Source organism: Pleurodeles waltl, chromosome 5, assembly GCF_031143425.1.
Source record: "Pleurodeles waltl isolate 20211129_DDA chromosome 5, aPleWal1.hap1.20221129, whole genome shotgun sequence".
In the NCBI taxonomy this organism is placed as follows: domain Eukaryota; kingdom Metazoa; phylum Chordata; class Amphibia; order Caudata; family Salamandridae; genus Pleurodeles; species Pleurodeles waltl.
Genome location: NC_090444.1, coordinates 1,592,945,844 through 1,592,962,611, shown reverse-complemented (window position 1 = coordinate 1,592,962,611; position 16,768 = coordinate 1,592,945,844). Strand labels below are relative to the sequence as shown.

Genomic DNA, 16,768 nt, shown 5'->3' with positions numbered 1-16,768 from the left:
TGGACGATGAACTGCCCACCACCTCCGCCGGCGCTAGTGGACAGGAGGCACCGCCACAAGACCACCACACCAGCACCTCACCCCCTGCAGAGGGAGAACCACCCCGCAAATGGTCCCTGAGATCCAGGACAAAGACAGAGAACGATGCCAAGAAATGAGACCACAGCAGCACTGTCCAACTGGATCTAGATGACCATCCCGGCCCATCTGGGACCTCAGGACAGTCGGTTCCCCTCACACTGGCACAGCCCACTACAGAGCTTCCCCCCTCTGGAAACACCAGCACAGCACCCACCCAGCGGGCCCATACCACTGTCCCCAGGACACGTCAATCAGAAGTGTGTCCACCACTACAGGTAACCCAGGCTAACACACCACCCCAACAACACCAGGGACCTGGGGGCAGTAGCAGTGGGCACACGGTTCAGGGGACAGAGGCACAGGGAAACAGGGGAACTGGGAGGGCTGCTGTGCAACAGGGGGAGAACAGGCCCAGGGAACCCACTCTCCACGAGGCTCTCTCCAACATCATGGGAGCCTACCACCATTCCCTGGAGACGATGGCAACGGTACTGGCCAAGTTTCAGGAGACCCAGCGGCTGCAGGAGGAACACTATTTGGGCTTCAGGGAGGAACTCAAATCCATCAATTCCAGCCTGGGCACCATTGTAGGGGTGCTGAAGGAACTCGTGAACACCAGGAGGGACACTGTGGCACAACAAGGGGCCCCTGACACTAGCCTGGACGATGAACTGCCCACCACCTCCGCCGGCGCTAGTGGACAGGAGGCACCGCCACAAGACCACCACACCAGCACCTCACCCCCTGCAGAGGGAGAACCACCCCGCAAATGGTCCCTGAGATCCAGGACAAAGACAGAGAACGATGCCAAGAAATGAGACCACAGCAGCACTGTCCAACTGGATCTAGATGACCATCCCGGCCCATCTGGGACCTCAGGACAGTCGGTTCCCCTCACACTGGCACAGGCCACTACAGAGCTTCCCCCCTCTGGAAACACCAGCACAGCACCCACCCAGCGGGCCCATACCTCTGTCCCCAGGACATGTCAATCAGAAGTGTGTCCACCACTACAGGGAACCCAGGCTAACCCACCACCCCAACAACACCAGGGACCTGGGGGCAGTAGCAGTGGGCACACGGTTCAGGGGACAGAGGCACAGGGAAACAGGGGAACTGGGAGGGCTGCTGTGTGACAGGGGGAGGTCAGGCCCAGGGAACCCACTCTCCACGAGGCTCTCTCCAACATCATGGGAGCCTACCACCATTCCCAGGAGACGATGGCAACGGTACTGGCCAAGTTTCAGGAGACCCAGCGGCTGCAGGAGGAACACTATTTGGGCTTCAGGGAGGAACTCAAATCCATCAATTCCAGCCTGGGCACCATTGTAGGGGTGCTGAAGGAACTTGTGAACACCAGGAGGGACACTGTGGCACAACAAGGGGCCCCTGACACTAGCCTGGACGATGAACTGCCCACCACCTCCGCCGGCGCTAGTGGACAGGAGGCACCGCCACAGGACCACCACACCAGCACCCCACCCCCTGCAGAGGGAGAACCACCCCACAAATGGTCCCTGAGATCCAGGACAAAGACAGAGAACGATGCCAAGACAACCGCCAAGAAATGAGACAACCCTAATTGTCATCCTTTTGTCCCACCTTGTCAACCTGTCCATCCTCAAACTGCCCCAGCTACATTTCCTATGCCCCTTTGGACAATGCACCTGTGAGACTAATAGACTGGACTCTGCCATGGACATTCCTCCACCATCACCCCTCATCATTTTACAACCCCCTCCAATTTTGAGCACTTAAATAAACACCCTTAAAGCACAAAACAATCAGGAGTACGTCTGTGATTTCTAAATAGTGTATTAGCAATTACAGTGGCAAAATGCTTTTTCAAATGTAATGTCAACATACCTATGTCACACAGCTCTAGTCCATGAGGAAACAAAGCAGATGTCACACAGTGGGACCCACATCTGTGCAATCGTAAGGGAAAGTGACAACTCAGTGACCATACATTGGGTGAAAAGGACAGACAGTAGAGAGGTAGTAGATTTAAATCAGATGTAGCAGGCAGTGTTGTCTTCTTACCCGTGTTCCTGTTGTCGATGTCCTCTTCTTCTGCTTCCTCGTCTTCGCTGTCCACAGGGTCCACAGCTGCCACAACAACTCCATCTGGATCATCCTCCACCTGTTGTCGCAAAGTCAAGTTGTGAAGCATACAGCAGGCCACGATGATCTGGTATACCTTCTTTGGTGAGTAGAATAGGGAACCACCTGTCATATGGAGGCACCTGAACCTGGCCTTCAGGAAGCCGAAGGTCCGCTCTATAATCCTCCTAGTTCGCCCATGTGCCTTATTGTAGCGTTCCTCTGCCGTTGTCCTGGGATTCCTCACTGAGGTGAGTAGCCATGACAGGTTGGGGTAACCAGAGTCACCTGCAAATGGCGAGGGACAACTGTTAGACACACACTAACTCATAGGGACATCCACAGACTCAGACAACTATTCCCACTGTATTTGGTCCATGTGCTCACCTAATGCCTCTGGGGTTGCCCCATCACATAGGGGATGCTGCTATTCCGAAGGATGTCAGCATCATGCACTGAGCCAGGGAATTTTGCATTAACATGGGAGATGTACTGGTCTGCCAAATACACCATCTGCACATTCATTGAATGGTAACTCTTCCGGTATCTGTACACCTGTAGGTGATGATCACATGTCGCTCCTCCATTGTCAACAGGTCCACCAGCGGTCTGTACACCGGAGGATGCCGCCATCTCCTCACATGCCCCAGCGGATGGTGCCTATGGAGGAGAACAGCGAGCAGAGAGTCAACCAACTCTGAGGTACGTAAACACAGCTTACTCTGAAAATATTAGCAATTCAAAATTTGCCTGTATGAGTGTTTACGCAAGGCCTAGATATGTGTGATGCAGTCCAAAATAATGCTATGTGGGCCCATGAAATGGCGGCTGCCTGACCTGTAAAGTGGGACAAGGGGATATGAGGTAACTGCCCTGGCGTTGTACACCATCGCGGTAGGCGGTCGAAGACGGCGGCGCAATCCTGCATTGGTTAACATTGGACCCTATGGTTCTCAGGAGCCAATGACGATGTATGCCGGCGGTGACGGTACGCACCACCGCGGACTTGAGCGGCATTTTCTCTCTGTTTAATCCCTTGATACCTGATCTTCGACAGGAGAGGACCTACACTGCAAGTGCTGCTGTGACCTCAGTCTGGAAGAGACAATGGCTCGTGTGTCTGGGGAAAGGGCCCCTGCCGTCAGCACGGAGGAGTCGGAGAAACTTGTGGATGGGGTCCTCCTCCAGACAAACAGGTAAGTACACTGTGAGCCTGCTGTATGGGCAATGCCTGTGTGGAGTGGGGTGGATGAAAGATGGGGGGGTGAGAATGAGGCGTGCATGAAACGACGGTGAGTGCACGTGCGTCATGGCAAGGGTAGGGATGCAGGCCAATGACTGTGATGGTGCAGATGGTAATTACTTCTCTTTTTCCCCTGTACAATTTCTGGAGGTCAGCGCCCACCAGAAGGAGGACATTTGGCGTGCCATCGCCAAGGAAGTCCAGACCCTGGGGGTCTGCCACAGACGGAGAACCCACTGCCGGAAAAGATGGGAGGACATTCGCCGCTGGAGCAAGAAGACGGCGGAGGCCCAGCTGGGGATGGCCTCCCAACGTGGGAGGGGTGCCCGTCACACCATGACCCCCCTGATGTTCAGGATCCTGGCGGTGGCGTACCCGGAGTTGGATGGGCGCTTGAGGGCATCACAGCAGCAACAAGGGGGTGAGTACACTCTCAGTCTGATGAGTCAGCGCGCATTGTAGGTGTCTGGGTGGAGAAGGTGGGCTGTGGGTTCCCCTAGGCCAGGGTGAGTTTAGTAGGCAAGGACCCTTCTTAAGGCAGGCCCTGTGGCACCCCACCTCACCTGTGTACAGTGCCAAATACACCTAGTCAGGCTTCTGTGACATCCATGTGTGCAGAAATCGGGCATAGCCTTGTAACCCATGTCCCTGGGATTGGATAGTGGACTCCAAGTGCGCGGCATAGTGCAGGGGGCTTCTGTGTCTGTCATGTCCGCCAATGGTAGCGGTATTGCATGCACTCAACATGTCTTTCTTCTGTCTCCCCCTCCCCCTTTTTGTGGTCTCCCTGTTCTTGTGTGCATTAGCATCATCAGGCAGAGGAGCAGTGGCACCGGAGCAGGAGGGAGCTGCATCCGACATGGCACTGGAGGGCGACACTACGGAGTCTGAAGTCACCAGTGGGACGGAGGGCGAGGGGAGCTCCACGGCGGGGACAGGAGCTGACACCAACGATACGGACTTCTCCTCTGATGGGAGCTCCCTTGCGGTGGCAGGCCTCTCTGTGCCCCCCGCATCTACAGGTACAGCCGCCACAACCCCTACCAGCACCGCCCTACCAGCAGCCCCTCAACGTTTGCCTCGTGCCCGCTCACCCGGGAGGGTGGGCATCACCTTTGCCCCAGGCACCTCAGGCCCTGCCCCAGTCACCCCTGCTGCCCTCACTGAGGAGGCCATTGACCTCCTCAGGTCCCTCACTGTTGGGCAGTCTACCATTTTGAATGCCATCCAGGGTGTAGAGAGGCAGTTGCAACAAACCAATGCATACCTGGAGGGCATTCACTCTGGTCAGGCAGCTCTTCAGCGAGCTTTTCAGACTCTGGCCTCAGCACTGATGGCAGCCATTGGCCCGGTCTCTAGCCTCCCCCTCCAACTTCCTCCACCCAGACCCACACCCCTGTACCTCAGCCTATCCCAAGCACACCATCAGACCAGCATGCACACACCTCAACACACAAGGGAAGCTCTGGCAAACATAAGCACCACACATCCCACAGGCACTCACGCAAGCATCAGACACATGCAGACACACCAACATCCACTGCCTCCACTGTGTCCCCCTCCTCCTCGTCTCCCTCCTCCCTCCCTGTCTCGTCTCCACTCAAACCTGCATGCACTACATCCTCAGCCACTACGTCCATCACCAGCACACCCACCACCACACCCCGCTCACGTGCACTCACCACCCCCACTACCATTTACACATCCCCTGTGTCCTCTCCCAGTGTGTCTGTGAGCCCACCTCCCAAGGTACACAAACACAGCCACACACCCACCCAACAGCCATCCACCTCACGGCAGCCTCCAGCCCATGCACCTTCACCCAAAGTCAGCAAACGTGCACCTCCTACAACCACTACCTCTTCCTCCACTCCCAAACCCCCTCCAGCTACCCGTCCCAGTGTTCCTAAGAAACTTTTCCTGGCCAACCTTGACCTCTTTCCCTCACCTCACCCACCCCTTCAGTCTCCTAGGGCCCGACTCTCCAGGTCCCAACCTAGCACCTCAGCACAACATTGGCGTGACCAGTGGTGCCAGTAGTCACCGGATTCTGGAGTGCACCAGGCAGCAGGGCAGCCAGTGTGGCAAGGAGCCACAGCACGGACAGTCCCCCACCTGTCAAGCATAAAAAGTTGGCCAGTCCCCGGCGGGAGAGGGGAAAGAAAATCAGCCACCAAAGCCGCTCCCAGCGGTACAGTTGGGAGTGTGGAGACAGCTGCGACACCATCCAAGGTGTGGAACAGTAAAACCGGCAAGTCTGGGAAGATCAGCACGGCGGACAAGACCACCAGCAGCCCCGCTTCCCAGGACAAGACCGCCAGCAGCAGCCCCGTTGCCCAGGACAAGACCGCCAGCAGCAGCCCCGCTGCCCAGGACAAGACCGCCAGCAGCAGCACCGCTGCCCCGGACAAGACCGCCGGCAGCAGCACCGCTGCCCCGGACAAGACCGCCGGCAGCAGCACCGCTGCCCCGGACAAGACTGCCAGCAGTAGCCCCGCTGCACAGGACAAGACCGTCAGCTGCCCCGCTGATCAGGACAAGACCGCCAGCAGCAGCCCCGCTGCCCAGGACAAGACCGCCAGCAGCAGCACCGCTGCCCAGGACAAGACCGCCAGCACCACCACAGGACAGTGAGAGCCAATGATTACAATGCTACTGAGGCCGCCACGGGCAGGATTAAGCACTCTGGGCACAAAGCCCCCTCCAGAACAAGTGGAGAGTTACATCCACTACCTGAGTTCTTGGCAGGATGAAGCACTCTGGTCACAAAGCCCCCTCCAGAACCAGTGGAGACTGTTATCCACTTGAGAGACTGTGGCTTTGCACTCCCCAGGATTGAACAGTGGGCAACCCACCCACTGTAGAGACTTGAGAGACTGTGGCTTTGCACGTCCCAGGATTGAACAGTGGGCAGACCACCCACTGTAGAGACTTGAAAAACTGTGGCTTTGCACTCCCCAGGATTGAACAGTGGGCAACCCACCCACTGTAGAGACTTGAAAAACTGTGGCTTTGCACTCCCCAGGATTGAACAGTGGGCATGTGGCCCCCTCGTGGATTTGGTGTCATGCACTCAAGCGGCTGAGGTGCCCCCCCTTTCCCTCCCCCTGAGATGCCTGTTTTATTGGTATCTGATGCCCCTGCAGTGTTCTCTCCGTCATGGTCGGGTATCTTGTGTGGGCCTCGCCCATACCGTGTGGTCCCAGTGTTCCACGGACTTTCTTAGTGCAATACCTGGACTACTATGCTTGGTATTTATTTTGTACATGGTGTATATATCTATTTCTGCCTACTTGCTTTTAATATATTACAATGGTTACACTAATTTTCTATTGTCTTTGCATTCTTCCAGGTGGTTTGCGGGGTGCAACTGTGATGTATTGATATGCATTTGTGTGTTGTAGTGGGTGAGGGTGGGGGTGTTGCGTGTGTGTGTCCCTGTTTTTTGCCTCCCCTGTGTCGTAGGTGCAGTACTCACCGTGGTCTTCGCCGCCGGCGTTCATGCTCCTGGTAGAGGAGCAGGAAGACTATCGCAGGTAGAATTTGGAGTTCCAGTTACATGGTGTCCTCGTTCCTCGTGGGGTGTGTAGAGGTGAGCGTTTTCCCTTTGAAATTCCTGTTTCCACCCTGTTTTTATCCACGGTGAATCCGCCCCGGAAAAGGTGGTGGATTGGCCTGTCATAATAATGTGGGCGGTACATTGTCTCCCGCCTGTCTGTTGGCGGTGAACGCCGTGCTGTTTGTACCGCCGTGGCGGTCGGAGTGTTAAAGTGGCTGTCTTTGTTGGCGGTTTTCGCCACGGTCGTAATTGCAATTTGTTTACCGCCGGCCTGTTGGCGGTTTTACCGCCGCTTTAACACCGACCACCAGGGTTGTAATGACCACCTTAGTGTGGCCAAAGACTTTTGCCATCTTAAAAATCACCCGATACATAGTATTTTGGCCCTGTTTGCTGTATGGCAAACAGGAATGCCCCCAAAAGTGGGTAGAGTGATCCAGAGCTTAATTTGTAAGTAAAACCGTCCTGGTGCCCAAAGTTCTTTTCAGAAACATACAGCTGCTGCATTTAAATATGCGAGCAGAGAATATTTAGGCAGCTTAATCCTAAAGCCATCTTGGGCCTCTTTAATCCATTTACAGCCACTCCATGCCCCTTCATCTCACTCTTGCAGCGTTCTGCTGTCTCCCTTTGTAACGCTTTTTCATTTTTCTCTTCACATTAGTGTCTTTTGCTCGCAGTAATTATTTGATGCAGAAAAATAAGTGCATGCCCTCAAAAATAGGTGCTGGTGCCCTGAACTGGAAACCACCAGCTCAATTTAGCACTGAAGTTACCCCTGGGATCTCGTGGATCTGGCGTCGTGCACTCATCCGGCTGAGGTGCCCCCCACCCCCTTCCCTTCCCCCTGAGAGGCCTGTTTTATTTCTGTCTGATGCCCCAGCAGTGTCCTCCCCGTCTTGTTCGGGTATCGAGTGTGGGCCTCGCCCATGCCTTTAGGGCCCAGTGGTCCTCGGACTAGAATGGTGGAATCCCTTGGACTTGTGTTCTTGGTGTATATAATTGTTTATAGTGTAAATGTATATATATGTAAGCAGCAGTGTAGATTCTGCAAACTTTCAGGGTACACACACGGCAGTCTAATTCTGTTAAAGTGTCTTAGATCAGAATATAATTTATGCTGCTTGTTTTTCTCTGGCAGCAACACAGGTGGAGAGAGGAAAGTCACGAGAAATGTAGAGCTGTGTTCAAGTCCCAGCACTCTTCCCTTTCATCATGCTCTGTAGACTTCAGGGTGCAGTCGCATGTCTGAGAGCAGTATGGGATGCCTAGGGCTACACAAATCTACAACAATTTTTAGTCTGGCTTGTCAGCGCAGCAGTCATCTTACCTTTTGTGATCAACAGAAAATAATTCTCAGAGCACTAGTGAGAGAGGGATATATGCTCCACCCACATGCTGGTTTCCCTGATTAGACGATTTGATGAGTCAAGGTTGTGTGCTTCCACTAAAAAATGCTTGCAATGTACTTGTAGGCTTGGGGCACAGCTTACACTCAATACAGCAGGACTGAGCTGCTTATGGCGGTGAGCCAGTGATCACAGCTACGGTCCTGATATGTTTATTATGAAATGGTATGATGAAAGCACGGGGTATGACATATTTATTGTGAAAAACATATGTTACCATCAATAAATATTTAAAGGTGGATATTTATTATTGTATATTAAAACTTACAGATAGGTATTTTGAGTCTCACCGATTACCATAACAGACAGGGTTCTGGTGTTGGTTAACCCCCGTGACAAACCATGGATATAGACTATTTGCTCTGCGAGAATCCTTGTAAGGCCCTTTTAGTTCAGATAGTATTTTGCTTAGCCAACTGAAATTTTGCATTCCTTTCTAATTTCATAACTGTTTGACAGGTGGCTGCCTTGTGGAAAACCTTACACTCAAAACAGTAGGCCTGAGTTGGTTGAGGTGACAAGCTATGGGGCCCGATTTAGAGTTTGCAGATGGCTTACTCCGTCACAAACGTGATGGATATCCCGTCTGCAGTAGTATGACCTCCATAGGCTATAATGGGACTGTAATATGGAGGAAGGGATATCTGTCACATTTGTGACGGAGTAACCCCCATCCACCAAATTCTAAATCAGGCCCATAGTCCAGATTGCTGAAATGATAAATGCCATGTCTGATCTGCTTATTATGAAACATTATTACAAAGGCACTTTGTCTAGCTTATTTACTGGTCAAAGCATTTGTTAAAACCAATAAGCCTTTAGCAGTTGTTTTTTTATTACCATAGTAATATAAGGTATAGAAAAGTATTTTGTTATAACTAATCTGACAGATGTCCATAGTAGGGAAGGGATTTGTCATTAGCATCTTATTTTGACACACCATGTGATGATTCTGGTTCGGCCCTATTGACAGGGGGTGTATTTCTATTTATTTTTCTACATATTAGTAATTTTATAACTATAATGGTATGCATGATTATTGCCAGTTTATGAGCATTTGAATGGTCTTTCGTTGGTTAAGGTGCCAAGTCAATGGTAACGGGTATAGACCTAAAAAACTTAACTGGGAAAACCCATGCCTGATTTTATAGGATTGATCTGCTTATTATGAAACATTATGACAAAGCCAGAGAGCCTGACATACTTATTGTGAAAATCGTGTTAAAGCCAACAGGCTTTTAAGGATGGCTTGTTAATACACTGTGCCAATGACTCTAGGGAGGTATTTTGTTACATGGAATATCACAGATTACCATAGAAAGTAAGGGTTTTGGTGTTGGTGACCCACTCAAACAAACCATAGGGATACAAGATATCCATTATGAAAATCATCATTTGCTGTAACCACAGCATCTGGGAACCATGGTACAGAGCATCGTTCCTCAGTTCCCGGTTCTCATGAAACACTGAAAGAACGGTGTGAGTTTCACTCTCTTGAGGATGTCTTCCCTCGTGCTTCTGTGCTCCTAGCTTCTTTCTCCTCCAGCTGCAAAATGGCAATTACCAGCCTGAGGCTCTGCAGCTGCCTTTTTAAAATTGATTGCAGATAGCTTGGGCTAGGTTTTCATTCTTGTTTCTTTCTCTTTACAATCATGGCTGTTTCTTTCTTGATTTCTTTCTCAAGGCTCAAAAAATTATAAAAATGTTACCAGACCTGCTAGTCTAGTGACTTGAATACCTTTGACCTAACTGTAAGGCGCTTAATCTAGGTAAATATTTTATTTCACTAAGTCGCCTTTTTCGTCATTATCCCTTATGTGATCACCTTCAAATTTGTGTTTTCAGCATGTCTGCTGTAGCAAAAAAACACTTTTGCTTAATTACTGGACTAAGGTGCTCATTATGACTTTGGCAGTAATTTCCAAGGACCGCCGTCCAAGTGTCTGCCTGATCAATGGCGGAAGAGAGGCGGTTCCACCGATAGCACCGCCGCGCCATTACCACTCCCAAATCAGCACCGGGGTCTTTGCACAGCAGTAATCCATTGGTGGTCCGAACTGCTGCGGTCAAAAACGCACCTCCACCAGAACACACCACCACATTGGACAATACGAATACCCCACACCTGATACACAAACACACACCTGATCACAGCACTAGATAATACACCCCTACACACACCCACAATCTTTTGCATCCAGAGGTTTTGACAGTGAGAGGGAAGACCGCACTATCAGAAGACACTGCACCTGGATTTCATCGGCACCACCACACAACATGCACATCGCTACTGCACACAAACACCACAAACCACACACACACCCTAGCACTCAACTCACCCCAACAAACAGCACACTGAGCTATCCCTGAACATCACACAACCACCATGGCACCACAAAAAACACCCATGATTCACAGACGAGGACTTGAGGGTCATGGTCGACGAAATCGTCAGAGAGGAGCCACAACTGTGTGTAGCACAGGTCCAGCAGACATCCATAGCCCGGAAAACTGAGTTATGGCAGAGGATCGTCAACAGGGTGAAGGCAGTGGGAAACCATCCATGCCCAAGGGCTGACATCAGGAAAAGGTGGAATGACCTACGGTGGAGAGTACGGTCCATGTCATCATGACACCAAATCACCATATTGAAGACTGGGGGTGGGCCTCCACCTCCTCCCTCTGAGTTCACATCATGGGGGGAGAAGGTCTTGGCCACACTACACCCAGAGGGCCTGACGGGAATACCAGCGGGACTGGACTCTGGTAAGTCAACAACACTCCCGAGCACTATGTACTCCTGCGCAGCTCACCCCCTCACATCACCCTTACCTGCACCAATCCAGCCTGAACCCAATACCCTCCCTTGCATGCCACACCTTCCCACTAACACCATTCCCACAATGGCCCGCCCACTGCATGGATTTTTCACACTGCAGCAAGTACTACAGCTTCCACAATGCAAAACTCCCAACCATTGCAAAACTGCCAATTCCACTCCACATTTGGACACCTGCACGTATAACCATGTCACCCCTCTTCACCATCAAGACATTTTTTAATGCACTTCAGTACATGGCAATGTCAGCAGTCGAGACCACCATCAACTATATAGCAAAAGTTAACAATAGCAACTTCCAAAAGACCCAAAAACTAGCAGATGTCAAGAAACTGTCAATGCCATTACTGGTCAGCAATTGCAGGAAATGATAGCAAACAACCATGTGTACCACAACTACTATACCATCATGTAACAAATGTCCTCTCACTCCACAGGTATCCCTAGTACTGCCACACAGCACAGGATGTCAGAGACTGAAAGCCAGTCCCTGGAAGTAGACCCAAAAGTGGAAGAATGCCCTGGATGTCTGGAAAGGGATGACTTACCTGGCCCAGCAGGTATGACTGGTCAGTCCACCACTACCAGCCTCACCCTGCCCACAACTGAATCCCCCTCCCTTGTGGCACTTACAGCACACCTGAGTACATATTTCCAAACCTTTGTCTCAACAACAGATCATTCATCAGTGTGCGCCACAGCACAGGGACCGGAGTCGACACCCCAAACCCAAGAAATTGAAGGTCCTGGTGACAGTGGGAGTGGGCACACTGTGCCAAGGTCACAGGGGGAAAGGGTCAGTGGAAGGGCAACTGTGGGCCAAGGGATGAGGCAGTAACACAATGCGACTGGCCAGGAGGATATCTCCAGAGTCCTGGGAGGCTACCAGCAATCCTAGGACATGATCGGTCAGATACTCACCACCTTGCAGGAGAACCAGAGGCTGCAGAGGGAATACAATCAGGAGGCCATGCAGCAGTGGCAGGCACACAATTCCACCATGGTCTCCATTGTTGGGGTGCACACTGAACTCACAAGAACCCAGCATGGATCCTCCACCCAACAGCAGGTCCCACCCAGTAGTCTTACAACACCTGTGCCCTCAACATCTGCCCCAGCTACTGGAATGGAGGCCCAGCAAGAGGACCTACAGGCCAATAACACCCCTGCAGCTGAACACCCCAACCCCCTGCAAAAGAGGTCATCCATCCAGACAACCTGCAGGGCCTGAAACCAAGACCAGTCACACTGCCTGGAAGTGATCCCTCCCCTGAACATTCTGCCTTGTGTGCCACTGATGCACCCTGCTGACTGTCCAATGCCACACCCCTTTGTCCCCAGGCTCATGGATACAGGACCTACGGAACCAACACCTGGAATACCCACTCTGATGATTTCAGAAACCATGACCCCACTCCTCAGAACTGTGATGTGAAACACTAATGAGCACAAATAATGGCGTATATGTCTTCATTGTTTAAAATGACATATTTCGTAACAAACAGTAATCAAATACACATATCTGCACAACAAGTTTGTCTGAGTGACAGATGTAGCATGAATTTCCAGCAGTTGTGTCAGTACATCCATATGGTAGTAACATCCAATGGCAAGGGTGCGAACAGTCATGTCAGGAAGCAGATTGTAAACACAAATGTGACCTGATTAGGAACAAAAATAGGAAAAGGGTTACATGAAGTAACCCATGTAGGCCATTATAATACACATACAGCAGTATTTCACATAAACAGGTTACATGCTGCAGCAGGTAGGACACCACATATTTACAGGCTAAGACTGTCAGTCATGCACATGCAAAGTAATGGTATCATTCCATATAGGTGACATCCCAAACAGTACACCACCTTGCATTGTCAATAAAAGGTAGATGCCAGACAGCAGCTCAAAATGACAGGTCCGCTGAATAGGACAATTCAAAGATGTGCACATTCCATTGTCTCATCAATTCAGACTTCGGAACCTACAACTTGAGTATATCTATAAGGATGCGATGCAATGGCACCAGCATTTACCACATGTAAATGGCAGCATTACATTTACACTTTCCCTCATCGTAAGTCAGCATCCCTTCAGGTTTAAAAACAAAAATGGTAGGCAGTAGTCTCCTCATACACCTTGATGCATACAACAATGAAGGACAAAATCACATCTCCCATACAGGGTTCAACTGTTCATTAAACTTTAGACCACGCATACCTGAGAATCATTGAAAGTATTGTTGAATTAGGCCTGTCCTGTTGTCAGCTGCCTCCTCGTCGTCTGCCTTCTCCCCAATAGCAGGGTCACCAGCCTCAGCTACAGCTCCTGCATCAATGTCCCCCTCCTCCAACAGTGGGATGTGCCTTCTGAGCGCCAGATTATGTAGCATGCAACAACGATCTTGCAGACTTTCCCTGGTCGGGACTGTAGGGCACCACCAGACACATGGAGGCAATGAAATCTTGATTTCAATAGGCTGAAAGTCCTCTCTATCACACGCCTTATCCGGCCGTTTGGCTCATTGTACCTGTCCTCACAATCTGTAGTTGGATATCTAACTGGAGTCAGGAGCCAGGGAAGGTTGGGGTATCCAGAGTCTTCTGTGTAGACATAGGAACAGTACATTGGGGATCGGTGTTAGGCGTAGAGCTGACTGTGTAGAGAGGTAGTGCATTACCAATGAGCCAGACCCTTTCTCGCTGTAGATGTACCATCAATGCAGGGTCACTGCTCTTCCTCAGGACGTAGGAATCTTGTCCAGAACGAGGGAATTTCGCAGTCACATGTGACGTACTGGTCTGCAAGATACACCATTTGAACAATAATCGGATATGTACTCTTCTGGTTTCTGCACAACTGTTCATTTGCCCTCGGAGGTACCAAGGCAATGTGGGTACCATCAATGGCCCCTATTACATGTGGCACATGAGCAATACTGTAAAAGGCAGCCTTAACTGTGTTCAGTTCTGGACGTTGTGGTAACCTTAGGTACCTGTTTATATGCTTTAGTAGGGTATCCAGCACATCCTGTTACACTACACTGAACTTCGGCTGTGACATCCCTGCAGCCAGTCCCACACCTGAAACGAGCCACTAGCCAAAAAATGCAGGACAGTCAACACTTGTACTGTTGAAGGGATGGCCTGGGGACTCCTTGAGACTGGCAGGAGGTCTGGCTGCAACTGGGCAACCAGTTCCCTGATGGTCCGACTGTTCAGTCGATAGGTCATCATAATGTGCCTCTCTTCCATGGTTTCCAGGTCTACTAGGAGCCGGTAGACTGGTGCATTCCTCATCACTCCGATTTTGCGGAATCTAGGCAGGGGGACAAACAGTACTCAATACGTTTCTTACAATGTGGTGACCGATAAATATAATTGAACAATCAGAAAGGATTGGTCCAGTAAGTTGTTAGGCATGTTGCAGATGGAAAGATTTATCCACACGCCATTCCTATCCAGACATTATGGCAGTAACTCATTTTGCCATACTTGTGCCAGAGGGACGTGTAGAGGAAATGAAGTCATGAACAAACAATAGCTTCCCATATGTTACATAGTACGGAATGTTCTTACATGGATGGATGTAAACATACACCTAAAGTACTGCTAGCTGACACCACTTCATATGTGAGAGTCAATGAGTTGACACCTTACATTAAAAGCATATTGTGCAAATATTCAAGTAATGACGCAGTGAGATCACATAAAATTCATTTAAAAATGTAAAATGGCAGCCACCTGTCCTGCATGCAGAGGTTAGATGGAAGTGACCTAATTCGCCTGTGGGAGTCCTCATGGCGGAACGCGGTCGGAAACCGGCGTGCAACTCCTCATTGGCTAACACTGATGTCTATGGGAAACTGGGGCCAATGATGATCACCGCCGGCGGGGATGGTCATGACCGTGGCAGCTGTGACCGCCATTTTGTGTAGTCCAGCTCACTTGACTCCTGACACATTTTGTATAGCGCACCTCACTTGACTCCTGACACTCCAAGCAAGCAAGACCTCCACTGCATGAGCTGCTGTGTTCTGTATCTGGGAGCCATAATGGCATGTACTGCAGGAGATAGGGCCCCAGCCTTCACTACAGATGAACTGGTAAAACTGGTGGAAGGGGTCTACCCCTGTATGAACAGTTGTATGGGGCACCAGATCAACAGGTCAATACAACATCATATTACTTACAACTCTGGTGGTGTTTGACAGTAAAAGTGAGTGCACATTGAAATGGGATGCTGAAAGGTGGAATAGTATGCCTATCATGTATGTGGTGTACAGTGTACTGGGTATGTGCATGTGCTGTATGTCGGAAAATGCTGATGATGTATTGTATTATCTACATGTTCTACTTTATTCCATATCTTCCATGCAGGTCAGCGCCCCTCAGAAGAAAGGGTTATGGAGAGCCATCACCAAACAAGTGCGGACCCTGGGGGTCCATAGCCCACGGAGCACTCACTGCAGGAAGCGGTGGGAGGACCTGAGACACTGGGCCCAGAATACCATAGAGGCCCAGTTGTCGATGGCCTCCCAACGAGGAAGGGGTGACTGTCGGACTCTGACCCCCCCCCCCAATGGCCTGCATACTGGCAGTGGCCTACCCCAAATTGGATGGGCGCTTGAGGACAGCACAGCAGCCACAAGGGGTAAGTACAGACTGTTGGGTGACATTTGTAGGATTTACTACTGTGTCCCTTACTGAACTTAGGTATTGACGAGGTCCAATAGAATTAGAGGAGTATACAGTCATGGTTGTCACTCCAATTGTGTTGCAGTGATGTGCGTTAGCTTTGTAAAGCCATGCAAGCAATGATGTTGTGGTACTGTATCAAACCGTCAACTTTAATTAAGACAAACTTCAGTGTTAAGGTATTCTACAACCTTCATTCTCTATCCCTGATTCTACTTTACTCAGCCAAAGTAGTCTTGTTAGCTCTGTATTTGGGTTATGACAAGTGTGTAGAGTGTACACTGAAAGTGGATTCATTGCAATATAAAAGGACATCTATACAAAATGTATTCAACACATACCTGTCATATCGTCTGTGTATACAGTACGCCTGAAGATTAATTTTGTTTCAATGTGTTATGATTGACAGGTAGGAAAATGTCCTAAATCCTAAATTGTTACCAAAAGTCATCTCACCGTTCCACTTGAATCAAACGGTAGAATTACCAGTGTTCTTCCCACAGCCAGATTCTGTAGCTGAAAGAGCACTACATACATTAGACATCAAAAGAGCACTAATGTACTACATTGATAGAACAAAACAAATTCGAAAGATAAAACAACTATTTATTGCCTTTCAAAAACCCCATACAGGAAATCAAATTTCAAAACAAGGCATTGCTAGATGGATAGTTAAGTGCATTCAAACCTGCTGTCTTAAAGCTAAAAGAGAGCTGCCTATTACACCAAAGGCACACTGAACCAGAAAGAAGGGTGCTACTGTGGCCTTTCTAGGAAATATTCCAATGAACTAAATATGTAAGGCAGCAACATGGTCTATGCCTCATACATTTACCAAGC

The 16,768-nt window shown here is 50.1% G+C and overlaps 1 protein-coding gene across 3 annotated transcripts in view; it reads right to left on the bottom strand.

Moving 5' to 3' along the window:
- Nucleotides 1-16,768, bottom strand: part of TAF1B (TATA-box binding protein associated factor, RNA polymerase I subunit B) — a 638,950-nt gene that overhangs the window by 90,938 nt on the left and 531,244 nt on the right. The window contains exon 15 of one of the 3 annotated variants that reach the window (XM_069235909.1): nt 12,820-12,895. The exons of the other annotated variants lie outside the window; for them this stretch is intronic. Coding sequence (XP_069092010.1) covers nt 12,865-12,895 — 31 coding nt within the window. The 3' untranslated portion in view covers nt 12,820-12,864. Of the gene's footprint in view, nt 1-12,819; nt 12,896-16,768 lie in introns of those variants that run through there. 3 annotated transcript variants of the gene reach the window in all.